General features: G+C 47.0%; 1 protein-coding gene across 1 annotated transcript in view; it reads left to right on the top strand.

Moving 5' to 3' along the window:
* The window catches only part of IL17RD (interleukin 17 receptor D), a gene marked incomplete at its 5' end in the record, with an annotated part of 68,180 nt that overhangs the window by 28,217 nt on the left and 25,425 nt on the right, over window positions 1–14,538 (top strand). Inside the window, one exon of the mRNA XM_010851930.1 lies at window positions 11,880–11,937. Coding sequence (XP_010850232.1) covers window positions 11,880–11,937 — 58 coding nt within the window. The remainder of the gene's footprint in view (window positions 1–11,879; window positions 11,938–14,538) is intronic.

The raw sequence follows: 14,538 nt of genomic DNA on the forward strand, positions 1-14,538 counted from the left end.
GAATAGTTTTTGGCAAACAATTGTTTCCTGGCCTAAATCACACAATGATTTAATTGGTATGTCATTGTGTGTGTGTTTGCATGGGAGTATTTTAATGGGAATTCCATGTGGTATCAATGGAAAACTAGGAAAGAGAGCCTTCTGGATTTATTGCTTATAGTTTAAGGGAGACTACTGGCTTCCATCCAAGAAGTAGGGAGACTTCAAGTTGCAGGGATCATTAGTGTTTGAATATATCCTTCCGCTCACCTACTATTTAGAAATTGGTTTGGCAAAAGGTAAAAACCAGAACCAAAGACGAACTGATTTACTCTTTGAAACTTGTAGAGTTCATCAGAATCAACTTGTGGGGGTCTTGGCATCTTGGTGGTGACAGTCTCCTTTCTCTGCTTTTACCGATATCTAACTTTTGAATCTTGAATAAGTTTTGGTATGTCTGGAGTAAGAAGTCTAAATTGTAGATTATTCTTCATTTTGGGAAACTGGGGTTTGAGATTATCCTCCCTAGTGGTTCTTCGGCAAATATTTGAGAATGTGTCCCAGACCTAACCTAATTTTGTGTGTTGACAACAGATACCAAAGATAGGAAGAAGCAGTTGAGCAGGAGTGGGAAACTCAGCCATTCTCTCCTTCTTCTGGACACTATGAGTGTGTTCCTTCCTATTCAGCCAAAGGCGGGCGGGGGCGGGGGAAGGAATAAGAATTCACATAGTATTTTATGTTTTAAAAAAAAACTTGTACTCAGTAAAAAAGATTTGACTGCAAACGGGACTTGTCACCTGTGATCTTAAAAGTGATAGAGGCTCTTCGTGGGTTCAGGTGGTTAACAGCAGAAATGGTTGCTTTTACGTTCCCACTTTAAGTTCATGAGTCCCAGAGTCTTAGACAAAGCCTTCAGTTACTCAGTTGGAACAAATACTGGCTACAAAGGATAACAGCTGAGGCATTAATCTGGAGTTTTACTTAAAACTGAGATCTTACATTTAACCACCTCCCTCCCTCATTTGAATTTTGTTTTTTTAATTGCCAGAGTTTCCCCCTGGGTCCCTAAACCGCTCCCCCTGTAGACCTGGTGTTAAGCTATCAATAAGGCAGGCAGGTGAGAGCCTGGGTGGCTTTCAGGAATCCTCCTGAAGAACTCACATGCATACACGTGGACCACAGCTCTCCCCAAATCCTCAGACATCTGTGTCCCCAAATAAAAAGCTGGAGCACTCTGTTGGGAAGGATAAGGGTCAGTGAGAGGTTTTTAGTGGTTTGAAGCTATCAAACAACTCAGACTCCCCCCTCCTATCCATTTTTCTGATATGATTAGTGTTTGAAAGCCTCAGGATGTTACTCAAACCTTCAGCACATCCTTGTATCTTGAGACCATCTTGCACTTCAGCCTATGAGCATGCTTGAGTGGGACACCTGTGCTGAGGCAGGCTGCAGGCTGGGGGTCGGACAGTCCCTGTCTTATGTTGTCTGAGCACTGTCATCTTTATCCGTTTTTAGCCTCCTTAATGCAGGGCTGCTGCTAAGTTGCTTCAATCGTGTCAGACTCTGTGCAACCCCATAGACGGCAGCCCACCAGGCTTCCTCATCCCTGGGATTCTCCAGGCAAGAACACTGGAGTGGGTTGCCATTTCCTTCTTCAATGCAGGAAAGTGAAAAGTAAAAGTGAAGACGCTCAGTCGTGTCCAACTCTTAGCGACCCCATAGACTGCAGCCTACCAGGCTCCCCAGTCCATGGGACTTTCCAGGCAAGAGTACTGGAGTGGGGTGCCATTGCTTTCTCCGTAATGCAGAGCAAGTAACAGGTACTCAGCAAATTCGAGTGGCCCGCCTGTAGGGAAACAACTCTAGGAAATCGACATGGAGACTTCATACTGTTCTCAGGAACTAAGATTCCCCCCAGTTGGGAGAACCAAGACTGTTGAGAATTGCCCCCGGAGTGTTTGGTGGGCTGGAGGAGCAACTGGGGTGGGGGGCGGAGGAGAAGCTTGTTCACATGCTTGTTAACATTTGAGGGTCTTTGACAAAGGAAGTCTAATGCCCTGCCCCGGTCAGCCGGCGATTGCCCCCTGGGAGGCCCCCGTTGTGCACAGGAAGTCAGACACTAATGATGTTAGCAAGGGGACAAAGGCGCCCGGCCCGGGAAGGGCCTAATTGCTGTGTCCGGCTCCCAGGAGGCCAGCCTCAAGCTGGTGGGGGCTGGGCAGGATGCGCTAAGTGTTAACACCTGGAGCCACACTGCTGACTTCCTGGTGCTTTTTTTTCTGTGTGACTGGGTTCAGGCACACGCACGAGAGAGCACACACACATACACACGCAGGCATGCACACACACACACTCCGGCTGCATCTCAGGGACACTTTGGGATGTGGTATCTAACAGACTAGATGAAAGTGTTGGATCGGGAGGTCACAGGGCTGAGAACCAGGAAGCCTGAGTCCCCTCAACCCACCCGTGGGGCTTGGCGACTATTGTTTCACCTCTGGGTGGGCTGACTCTTCCTCTCCTCCGTGAAATCTGAGAAAGGCCAGACCTTGCAAAGAGGCAGATACATATTAGGAAGGTCACTGGAGTTTTGGCTCAGGGCATTCTAGTCAGTACAGATGGAAGAGTGCTCCCAGGGAGAAGAGAGATGAGGGTCTTTACCCCTGTTCTGAGCCTGTTGTGGCCCTAGGGAGGCAGATGAGGGACAATGGGAAGCACCTTCCAGCACCTATGGGGTGTGTGTGTATCTGAGCCCATACCCGGAGGGGTCAGTTGTATGTGGGGGTTGCTTCCCAGAGAAGGAGGAAGCCAAGATGCACCCCCTCATTTCTAAGTGGAGTCTCTGAATTCTTTGTGTCTAAACATGACTCTGGAAAGTGCTCAGTGGTCTCTCCAGAGCTCTGGGAATGTCCCAGAATTGTTTCTGGGGGGGAAGGTTTCCCCCAGGAATGTTTCTGGGGGAAGTGGGGTGAGGAGTGTTTCTCACAGGCTTCTCCTAGGGGCTCTAGAAACTCTTTCCCCTTAACAGCAAAGGGGTTATCAGCAATTAAAAGAGAAGACCTCCTGCTATGGCAGGAGCGCTGCTGGGATGGCCTTAGTGGCTCATTTCCGGCAACCGGCCAAGCAGCCCTGGATCCTGAGCCTGGTCCCTCCCTAAAGCAGGTGATGGGAGGTGGCCCGGAGCACAGGGGACTGCCTTGGATTTTTGCAGCCAGAGACAGGAAAGTTTAAAAAGGATGCTTGATGGCTGCGAAGGAGGGAAAGCCACAAGTAACTTATGAAAAGGGGTATAATGTTGACTTGCTGCTTCCCGCTGTTATTTTAAGTTTTTTCTGTCCAAGACCACCATGTGGACAGAAATAATAGGCCGACAAAAGGGGTCGCCTTGCTTTATAGAGCAGCCTGTGATGTTTCAATTAGCACTAAAACCTGAGAAGGCAGCCTTCCATAATTTCCGAAGATGTGAAATCCACCTTGAGGAAGCACATGTGTGGGGCATCCAGGGGACCGGCCTCGCCGGAGGAGGCTGGGTCCCCATGGCAACGCCACGGTTCCCCATTTCTGCAGGCATCTGTGCTGTAAAAACAGAATTCCAGATGTGATACAGCATTTGGAGGCTCCATCCCCCGGCCTTGGAAACTGTATTTGAAGTCAGCACAATTCAGTCCTCGCTCTCTGTGTGGTCCTAAGGCTTTTTATTAGTAGTTTTGTTTTGATCCGAACATTTCCTCTGAGCTTAGGCATAACAATCATGTTTATAGCTTTAATTTTTTCCTCTGCTGTCTAATCACTATTTTGCCCTCGCAGAAAGAAACTTTTCTTGGGTTTCTGGAGTGAAGTCTTTGTAATCGCCTTTCCGAGCAAAGTGAGAGCGAGCCTGTAGCCAATTGGCCGGGTGTGTGCTCGGGTGGCTGGTGTTTGCTTCCCCCTCGTACCTGGTATTTACAGAAAACCAGGTCATGTGTGTCCATGCGTTGCCCATGTGTGCTTTTGAAACTGCAGATATGTTGACAGTTACCTTAAGGATGCTGGCACTTTAACATGCGGTTCTCATTTGCGTGGATGGGAGTGGTGTGTGCAAGTGGAGGGGAGAGGCCTGGCTCTTCGTCCAGAGGCATGTTTTATAGCTTGCTTTTAACATTCGGGGAATTGGAAAAATGGAACAATCCTGTCTATTTGCGAGTATCAGCCACGAGAGAACACACCGCCCAGATTCTTAACAGACTCATTGGAAAAAGTACTTGGGGTTTTGCTTTGTGAAAACCAGGGCGGCTGCAGAGTTTTGTTTTGTTTTTAAACAAGAGGAAAAAAGTCAGCGTGCACGTGTGTGTGTGTATGTGTGTGTGTGTATTGATATCTGGGCTTTTACTGTATTTGCATGTTCCAGGGGCAAGGTAAAGAGAAAATTATGAAGTCTGTAGCAAGGAAGGTTATATTAAAATGTATTAGATCCCATTTAGGCCACCACCATGTAGAAAAAGTTGCTGTCATACTGCAATACATAAATGTATGAAGTCAACACTTTGTACACTTTAAACTTACACAGCATTATATGTCAATGATATCGCAAAAAAAAAAAGATAAAAAAATTTCTGAGAAATAATGCATGCCTTCCCACACTTCTGTCTTTAGTGAATGGATTTCTTTTTCGAGGGTGGGCATGGAGGCAGGGCGAAAGAGTGAAAAGACGCTCAGATGAAAACTAGAGCTTTCAGTTTGATAAGCAGGACACATGGTAACTTGGCATAGGTTGGCTCCATGTTAGAGCTCAGAAACAATTGTCCCTTCAGCTTTCCTTCGGGGAGCGTGAAATTAGGAACATGTGTGCAATGATTAGCAACATGTCAGAGATGAATCATGATTACGGCTTTGGTCTGGTGCACAGGCGATGCTGTGGAGAAGTTATTTCCTACCTCCTCCAGCAAATCTCTCTAATTAGCTTAAGATCTCCGGGTCTTTTTGGGCCGACGTGGTAATTGCTGGTGGGAACCCACCAGCACTACCCCCACAGAGCTTGTGTGTTCCCCACTAGACAGCTGGCTGGCACCCCGCGTGTCTGAAGTTGGTCGCTTCTAGATGGGGAGTGGGAGAGAACAGTTCCTGGGAATGTGGCGTGAATATCTTGGATAGATAGAGCCGGGCCCAAGCTGGCTTTGTGATTTATTCTCCTTATGTTTGGGGTTTGCCAGCATTCTCCTCGGCTTACATCACCTGGGGCTTCTCTGCCTTTGCTGTTTTTTGTTTTTTGTTTAAACTAAAGGTTTGAACTGAAGTAAGTGGGATCTGTCTTCATTTATGAAACCCTCTGAACCTGCATGAACTACATTGACCTCATGTTCTGCCTCTTGCCTCTTGTTCTGCCTCTTGCCCCAGTGATGTCCATTGGTCACAGGCAGAAACGTCATTCCCCTTGTGCATTTTAAGCTTCACAAAGCTGTCTGCTATCTTTTTAACCTCATTGACATGCTTGTAAACTCAAGGTGAAGGAAATGTTATGTACAATAGAATGTTTGAGTTGCCCATAATTTTAAGTAGTTACTTGGTTGGTGTGCCTTAAAAAAAAAAAAAAAAAAAAAATCTTTTCAGGGACTTCCCTGGCAGTCCAGTGGTTAAGACTTCACACTCCCAAGGTTCAATCCCTGGTCAGGGAACTAAGATCCTGCATGCTGTACATCGCGCCCCCCCCAAAAAAACATTCTTTCAGTTCTCCCTGACAAATGCTCTTATTCAAACTTTCCCCCAGTCTCAGTTCACTGAAACTTCAGTGGCTTTCTGAAAGTTCCTTCACCACAGTTGATTTGAAGGCAGTCTCATGTAGGCCTTACTGTTTGGCCTGTCTTCCCTTGGAAAGGGGGCACTATAATCAGCATGGTCCTTTTAAAAATGCGTTTTTCCACAGTGGCACTTACGCTATTCTGGAGCTGGAATGGGAATGTTGCTCTGGAAAGTTGGTGTTTTCAAAAGGCCTAGGGTCCCCCAGCTCCCCCAGGAAACTGGCCGGCTGTCGGCCCCTGGTGGCAATGCTGGCTGCTCTATATGGGGTCCCACCCCATGGCTGAATTTTGTTCCAGGCCTTTGCCTTTTTTTTGCCATCTGGGTGGAGCATGGTGTAGGTTTTTGCCTTTTGAATTTTATTCCTTTCGAGCACTTAAGGGTGTTCCTTCCCCTCCCGCTTCCAGAGTAAAAGCTGTTTTCTCCATTCTCTTTGCGTTTGCTGCTTCTTGCTCTGCTTAGCATAGAGGGATCACAGCCCAGCTAGGGTGCCCCGGCTTTACTCCTTAGCTCTCATCGGAACAAATTAAAAGCTGCCATTAGTGCAGCAAGTGGGGGTGGTTAATTAACTAAGAATGTGACACCCTGAGGTCACAGCGCTGGCTTTTTTAAGTAATAGGCAACAAGCAAGTATTCTTAATTTTCAGCTCATTAAATATCAAAACGTGTGTAGTAGGTAAAAGCTCAGAATTGTTTCCTGAAGAAATAGCTTCCAAAGCTGTTGACCAGCTTTGTGAGTGGCCTTCTCTGTGTTCTCTAACGGCGGACCCTGACTGTAAGCCCTTAAGGCTCCTCTGTCACACCAAGCTAGAACTTCCTGGGTTCCTGGTATATAACTGGCTCAATTGTACATGCATTCATTATGACAGAAAGCTAATAATTGTCAGGGGCAAGGGCTGACCGTGACCTCGGCCCTGGACTGTGGGGGCCGACCTAGTCACTTTGCCTTGAGTTTCCCCCGATTTGAGCAATTTGCAGGAACGGAGTCCCTGGGTCGCCCAGTTCCCACCACAAGCAACAGCAGAACACAGTCCTCAGTCTGCTGGTTGGTGCCTTCTTCCACCTTGCTCTGACCTGCACGGCTGCCGCTTCTCCCACTGTGCCCCCAAGGTCTGGCTGCTGGAAACGTCATACCTGGAAATGCCACTTCCTGTGGGCATCCCCTGCCTACTTCATGTGTCCCCTCATAGCATACCTCTCACTGTGTTTATTAGGGCAGGAGTCTTCTCAGGAATCATGACACAACCATTGCTGAGAAAGGTTGAGAAGCTTGCCCAAGGTCACACAGCTGGAAAGTGAGGAGATCTGCACACAGCTCTGGCAGTCCCAGAGCCCATTCTCTTAACCACTCTTCTACTCCAGATGAGCCCCAGCATCACCACGAAGAAGCGTCTGGGTAGGATGGCAAAATCTACAGTCGCGGTGCTCGTGGATCAGCATTCCACGTCTGCCTGAAGCGGGGGTGGGAGAGGGCGCAGTGAGAGTGATCGGTCAGCCGGAGGGGAGAATGACAGCACAACTCTGTGTGTGTGTGTGTGTGGCTTTGAGATGCAATTCATCTACGTGGCAGTTGAAATTATGTAAGTAATTAGCTTTCAATTGCTGCTGTAATAAAAAGTTACCACTGTACAACAGTGTAACCCAGCCATACTCCAATATGAAAAAGGAAATGACAACCCACTCCAGCATTCTTGCCTGGAAAATTCCATAGATAGAGAAGCCTGGTGGGCTACAGTCCATGGGATTGCATTCAGACATGCCTGAGCATGCACGTATGTTCACACATGCATACTCCAGTAAAATTTAATTTTAAAAAGTTACCACCAACTTAGTGACTTGAAATACCACAAACTTACTATCGTATAGCTCTTGACATCAGAACTCCAAAATGAATCTTCTGGGGCTGAAATCAAGGTGTCGGTGGCCTCTATGTGGAGGCTCTAGGGGGAGAATCCATTCCTTGCCTTTTCCAGCATCTAGTGGCTGAACTAACTGCATTCTTCAGCTGATTAACCCCTTCTTCCTCCATCTTCCAAACCAGTAGTATAAGGTCTTTAAATCGTCTTGAAACCATCTCTCTGCCTCTCTGCCTTCTATGTCCATTGTCATGTCTCCTCCGACTGACCATCTCATTTCCCTCTCCTAAGGACCTTTGTGATTATTATTAGGCCCACCTGGATAATTCAGACTACTTTCCCCTACATTTCAAGATCCTGAAACTTATTTGTATTGCCCCTTTGTTGCTCAGATGGTAAAGTGTCTGCCTGCAACTCGGGAGACCCGGGTTCAATCCCTGGGTCGGGAAGATCCCCTGGAGAAGGAAATGGCAACCCACTCCAGTACTCATGCCTGGAAAATTCCATGGATGGAGAAGCCAGGTGGGCTACAGTTCATGGGGTCACAAAGAGTCGGACACGACTGAGTGACTTCACTTTCACTTTGTTATGTAAAGTAACATATTCATGGATTCTGGAGCTTGTATGCAGACATGTTGCAGGGGTGGTGGTTTTTCTGTCTGCCACCAACTGTAAAGAAAACCAGTGCTCTGTGGGTCAGCCTGGGCACACTGCTTCTCAGGTGGGTCCTAGGACTCTGGAGCAGCTGAACATTACTTGGGTGTGAGCTGCGGACAGCCTGGTAGAGTGTCTGTTTGAGGCACGTGCTGAGAAGCTGTGTACTTGAAGACATCCCAGCGTGAAAAGTCTTTACAGCGCACACAGGAGCCCGTGTCTCTTGGTTGCACGATCAACCTTGGTTGATCACATGGTCTTTTGGTCTCTGATCTTCTGTGGAATTAGGATGACCACCTTGCCTCTGCATTCAGAGAAGTGCTATGCTGGTCAAATTGTGGGGATGGATCACTGTGCTCCCATCAAGTGAAGTGCACAGGCAGGGACTTCCCTGGTGGTCTGGTGGCCAAGTCTCCGAGCTCCCAATGCTAGCAGGCCTGGGTTCGATCCCTGGTCAGGAACTATATCCCATGTGCCACAACTAAAAGATCCTACATGCTGCAGCTAAGACCCAGAACCTGCCAAGTAAACAAGTAATTAAATAAGTATATTAAAAAAAAAAGTGTGTAGGCAAGCTGATGTGTTAGGAACACAGTGTGAGAGGGACTAGGCTAAGGTGAGAAGCTCACAGAGGAGCAGGCCCCGGGTGAAGAGAAGGGCCTTTAGGGAACATGTGTGTCCCCTGAACGTATACTGAGCAGTCGTGTAGGCCCAGGACAAGGTGGGAGGTGGGGAGGGGAGTGATTGACAGGGTAGGCAGGGGCCACGTCAGGAATGGTCTAAGTGGGGCAGGGAGCCATCGGTGGGCTTGGAGCAGAATGAGGGCAGATTTGCACGTCAGGAGGTCACCTTGGTGACCAGAGGCCATGCCCTACCCCCTGCCACCTGCCCCAGGTCAGGACCCAGGACTGGTTCTTGGCCGAGTGCTGTTTGGGGCTTGGATGAAGGTGGAATGCTCAGTTGGTGGTGAACATGCTACAGGCAAGCCTCATTGCCCTTTGAGGCCAGGTCCCTAGGCCTGCCTCTGAGCAGCTTCGCCTACATCACAGAGCCCTTATTTACAGTGATTTTGGTTCCTGTGTGTGGAATATAGCCCCTCTCACTCTCTTGGTCTCTTTTCCATAGTGCATTCATGGCAAGTGCCCAATGAATATCTGTTAAAAACATGTTGCAATAGAAATATAGGGAGAACAAGAGCAAAATGAAAAGCTGATGTGATTGGTCATCAGAGTCCTACACGCCTCAGGGCATGCTATTAAATGGAATGCATTTCCTTTTTGAAAAATGCTTCCTCTGCATGGCTTCTTGTGGCCCTCCTCAAACTCCCATCTCAGAGGAAAGAATTGTCTTTTAATCAAAAGACAATTTGAGGAGACTCAGACCCAGTGGAGTGAAGTGGTTTGCCCTTGGTCCCAGCTGGAGGACGAAGGATTACCGTACTTTCATTGGCCCCGGATTACATTTTTTTCTTTCCCTCTCCTGAGACTCCCCTTTCCTCTCCATTCTAGCCCAGTTATTCTTCCCTCTTTTAAACTTCTGGTACGCAGTGTTCTTACCCTGGGTTTATCCTTTCTGACGTACTGTTTGTGACATTTCATACTCTGAATGCTTATTTATGGCCCTGTTACCATAGTTACATAGACCTTGTATGCCTTCTATAGTGAGAGTTCTTGGAGGGTCAAGGTGTGATTTGAGATTTGTCTGTATGTGCTATGTGTGATTTGCATTCTTTGAATGAATGAACCACTTTGCTCTCAAGGGTAGGGATAATGTACCACTGTACCTCGAATAATGTTTGACTCATAATAGATGTGTGTCAGTCGCTCATTCATGTCTGACTCTTTGCGACCCCATGGACTATAGCCCACCAGGCTCCTCTGTCCATGGGATTCTCCAGGCAAGAATACTGGAGTGGGTTGCCATTCCCTTCTCCAGGGGATCTTCCCAACCCAGGGATCGAATCCTGGCATCCTGCATTGCAGGCAGATTCTTTACCATCTGAGGCACCAGGGAATCCAGGTGAATTTTGGTCCTGGGGTTTTGTATGGGAGGCGAAGGGTATGGCTTGGGTGTCTTGGGGGTCCTAAGACTTAGGGGTCATGGAGGTACTGTATCCTCTCCTTCCTGGTCTCCTTCTGGTTGTGGTGCTCTGGTTGTGGCCATCTGTAGCTTGGGCATCCTCCAGTTGCAGACTGTGGGCCTATCCCTAAGCAGTAATAGAGGCATTTAAGGTTTGAGTAAGGTATTAACACTTTGCAAAGTGTTTGAACTCAGGTGAGGAATTCTGGAACCTTGTATATACATGGAAGGGAGGATGGAAGGAGGACAGCTGGAGAAGGAAGGTGAACCAGGAAGAAGGGGAGGGGAACCCCAACTGATTGTGGAGCTAATGCACCATGATGATTTAGATTTTCTGTTAACCATTTCTTCCTCACTTTAATTAGAACGAGGTGTGTCCATCCCTTTCTGCACAGCTGTGCTTTCCCAAGGTCTGTGTTTATCTGAGCCCAGGGATACAGTTTCAGTGGGTGTGCCTGGCCTCAGGATAAGCCGAGTGAACATGCCTGTACCATATGGATGTGCTGGGACTGTGGCCTGAGACCCCGGGCTCCGTCAGAAGGCTTCCGCACATTGCATCTCAGTGTAACAACTGCCCATTAAATACCAGACTGCCAGCATATGGTTTTCCCCAGCATCCTCCTTGTCGGGTGGAAATTGTAGCTGTGTGGTTAGAATATTTTCCCATCAGTTAGCATCTAAGAATTAACATTTTGTGTGGGGGGAAGAATCCTGCAATTCATGCTGAATGGTGCACTTGCTGATGGTTACAGAAACAGTTAAACCAGAGTCTTAGCTGATCTTTCCCATGGTGGATAAGTGGCGGGTCAGGAAAAGGCGGGGCCACCAGGAGGATGCCGGGGGCTCCCGTGTGGATGCTGTAATTAAAGTGGGAAGTCTGGCGGAGCTGTTAGCCCTGCTATTAGGAGTGCAGATGGCTAGCGGCCACATCACTGAGAGTCAGAGGTAGACCTTTTAAAGTCCTTTCTTTTTCTTTTATGACCCACCGTCTGTGCTCCAAGCATAGGTATGGAGGCAGTGAAGAATTTTCTCATTAAAAGTAACAGCTTATTCCCACACTCATTCCCGCTCTTGGAATGAGAAACCTGTTTCCTCGAACTTTAGGAATTGCCTATCTGTCGTGGCTTAATAGGGCTTTTGGACAAGAGTGTCTGGTAGGCAAATTTTATAACCAATCAGTGCTCAAAGTGGATCCAACTGGAAGGGCTCCAGCTGGCAGCTCATGGTCTCTCTCTCTCCCAATTTTACTGTTAATGAATTATTATTGAACCCCCAAACACAGAGCAGCCTGCTGCTATTGTTTCAGGGGAAGTGAGTACCCCTGATCCCCGTGGCCTGGCAGTTAGGAACCTCCTGGGCTGGAGGGAGTTGGGTGGGGGGGGGCGGGGCGGGGGGCCATGAAGAGCGTGGATGTTGCTCGGTGACTGGCATGACCCTGGGTCTCTGCGATCATGTGTGCGTTGTGACTCCATGGGGATCTGGGCTGGAAAAGCAAATTGGCTTCACTCCTCCTCATGTTCTCCTGTTTTCCCGCAGGGAGTGGGGCTGGCCAGCAGAAACAGCGGGCTGTACAACATCACCTTCAGATATGACAGTAAGTAAACGACTTGACCGCTGAAGAACAGAGCCCCTTAAGTGATCTAAAGCTTGCATGGTCGTGCTTAATCGGGGACCCTGCAGGTCCTCGAGTTGGGGGGTTTCCTGAACTTGCTCAGGTTTATCAACAGAGCCGAAGCACCTCAGACTCATGTAAGCCACCCAAGTATTTCAGAGCTTGAACAGGTCGGTTGTCCCCCAGAGTGCTGAGAGAAGCTGTGTGGGGAGACCTCCCCTGCTTTCTTCAGGAGATAGCCGTATCCTTAGGAACAACCCAGATGCCCTTGGGCCCAGCAGGGGTCACATGAGCAAAGCACCCCAAGCACAGGATGCTTGAGAGTGATGGGGACGGTGGTAAACTGGACAGCCCGTGTCTAGTCCTAGAGGAACACTGGGTCCTCCGTTCCAGCTCAGTCAGATGTGGTTTCCAAGAGGAGTGGGGAATTTGAATTTTTTTAGTTTGAGCATTCTCGCGGGGGAGGCATGCTGTGTGGCATTCAGGGACCTTAGTTCCCTGACCAAGGATTAAACCTATGCCCCCTGCATTGGGAGTACAAAGTCTTAACCACTGGACCACCAAGGGAAGTCCCAGCACGGATTTAAAAATATATATATTGTATATTACCATATGTAAAATAGATGACCAGTGCAAGTTCGATGCATGAAGCAGAGCACTCAAAGCCGGTGCTCTGGAACAACCCAAGAGGGATGGGGTGGGGAGGGAGGTGAGAGGGGGGTTTCAGGATACGGGGGACACATGTACACCCAGGGTTGATTCATGTCAATACATGGCAAAAACCACCACAGTACTGTAATTATCCTCCAATTAAAATAAATTAATTAATTTAAAAAATATATTGGCGTTTACTTAAAAGTTTTCACAAACACAGAGTGGGCCGAGTTAATCTGTGTCTCAGATGGGCCCGGGTGTCTCCAGTCAGCCATCTCTGATGGGGGCCTGAGTTCTCACCCTGTCCCCCACCTCATCAGCCGTGAACGATGGCCAACGACTCCACTGTTCGAAACCTCGGTTTTCTCATCATGTGAAGTAATGATTAACTTCCTCAGCACCATTTTGAGACTTAAGTGAGGTAATGCTTGTAACTGCTCATCTCAGGATCTGGCCTTCAGTGTGCCCTCAGTGACTGATACCTGTTACTATCAGAAGTCATTCCAACTGGAGCTGGAACCCAAGCACCTTTTTGGGCCCTTCTGTCAAGGAATTGTGACTTTTTCTGACCAAATTGTTTCCTGAGGGCAGGTTGGTTTTTTTTTTTTTTTTTCTGATGAAGCATGTAGAACCCCCTCTGAGCATCTGCTTTCATGCCCTAGAAGGTAATTATATAGAATTATGAGCAATTTTAGCCTTACGAGCCATAATTTATAGGTAAGAATGTTGACAGGAAGGAGATTGATTCATATTAGTGACTCCTGATGTTTGATTCGTCTCTTGGGGAGAATCACGAGTAAGGGCTGGAGGCCACACTGGGCCTTTGGAATCAACACGGCTAAAGCAGGGTTTTTGAGGTCATGTGTGCAAACTAACAATTTTAAATACAAGTACGGATGTCAAGTTCATGCCCACAGTTGCTGACATGGGTGCTTTCACTGATGAGGACTTAACATGGGAAACTTGGATACTTCACGTCCATGAGGCGTGCATGTTCTGGGTAAATGTTATGATGGTAAGAAAAGATTTGCAAGTCCGTGAGACTTGATTCAGCTAAGTAAAGACACGTGTAAGGGATCTTTCTTTAGATTAGAAAGTTAATTTCTAATAATATGTTCTTGGTCCTGTGAGATCTTGTATTACGTTCAAAGTTCAAAACTTTCCAGTCAGCTGCAAACAACTATTTGCATCTCTAGTTTAATGTGGGGTTTTGTGAAAGAGGATCCATACCTATAAAACTTAAAAGTGCCTTAGTGTTTCCTTCATGGGACTAGATGCGTGGCACCCATGTCAGTGTCTGTCTCTTGGTCATTATTTTCTTTCTGATTCTTTGGCATTTAATTAGAATTTAATTCACAACTCAACTCCTGAGACATCTGAAGCTAGGTTGCATTTTGGCCAAATGTCATTTGGGCATAATTATTTTGTAACCAGAATCCAAAATGTTAGAGTTGCTAATAATTGGATCCAGGCTGTGCAAAAAAAACTTAGTTATTGTTTTCCATTGAAAAAGATAATTTATTTCTCCCACAAGGAAGTTCCTGTTACTGCTCTGTTGACTGGTTACTAGTTCTGTTTGAAATAGCTAAGAACCAATTACCAAGTTTTCACCAAAAGTATTAAAGTACAGAAATGTTACTTTTCTATTCCTTTTCCATTTAATGTTACGAAGAAAGAAAATGTCTTGCCTTTAAGATCTTGCTGTCAGATCTTGCCTCCTTTCACATTGGATTTCTTGTTTCTCCTTCAGGCTCTGAGGGGGTAATGCCTGAATAGATAATAATACATTTTTTTAATTCATAGACTTTATATTTGCATAATTGTATTTGCAGAAACCCAGAGAATGCCAATTTTGACATTAGAAATGAAAAAAAGAGTAAAGAAAAAAACATGACTTACTTTTGTCCATGAATCTTTTCCTAAAGCTGT

The sequence above is a fragment of the Bison bison genome, unplaced genomic scaffold (assembly GCF_000754665.1).
Source record: "Bison bison bison isolate TAMUID 2011002044 unplaced genomic scaffold, Bison_UMD1.0 scf7180017864304, whole genome shotgun sequence".
In the NCBI taxonomy this organism is placed as follows: domain Eukaryota; kingdom Metazoa; phylum Chordata; class Mammalia; order Artiodactyla; family Bovidae; genus Bison; species Bison bison.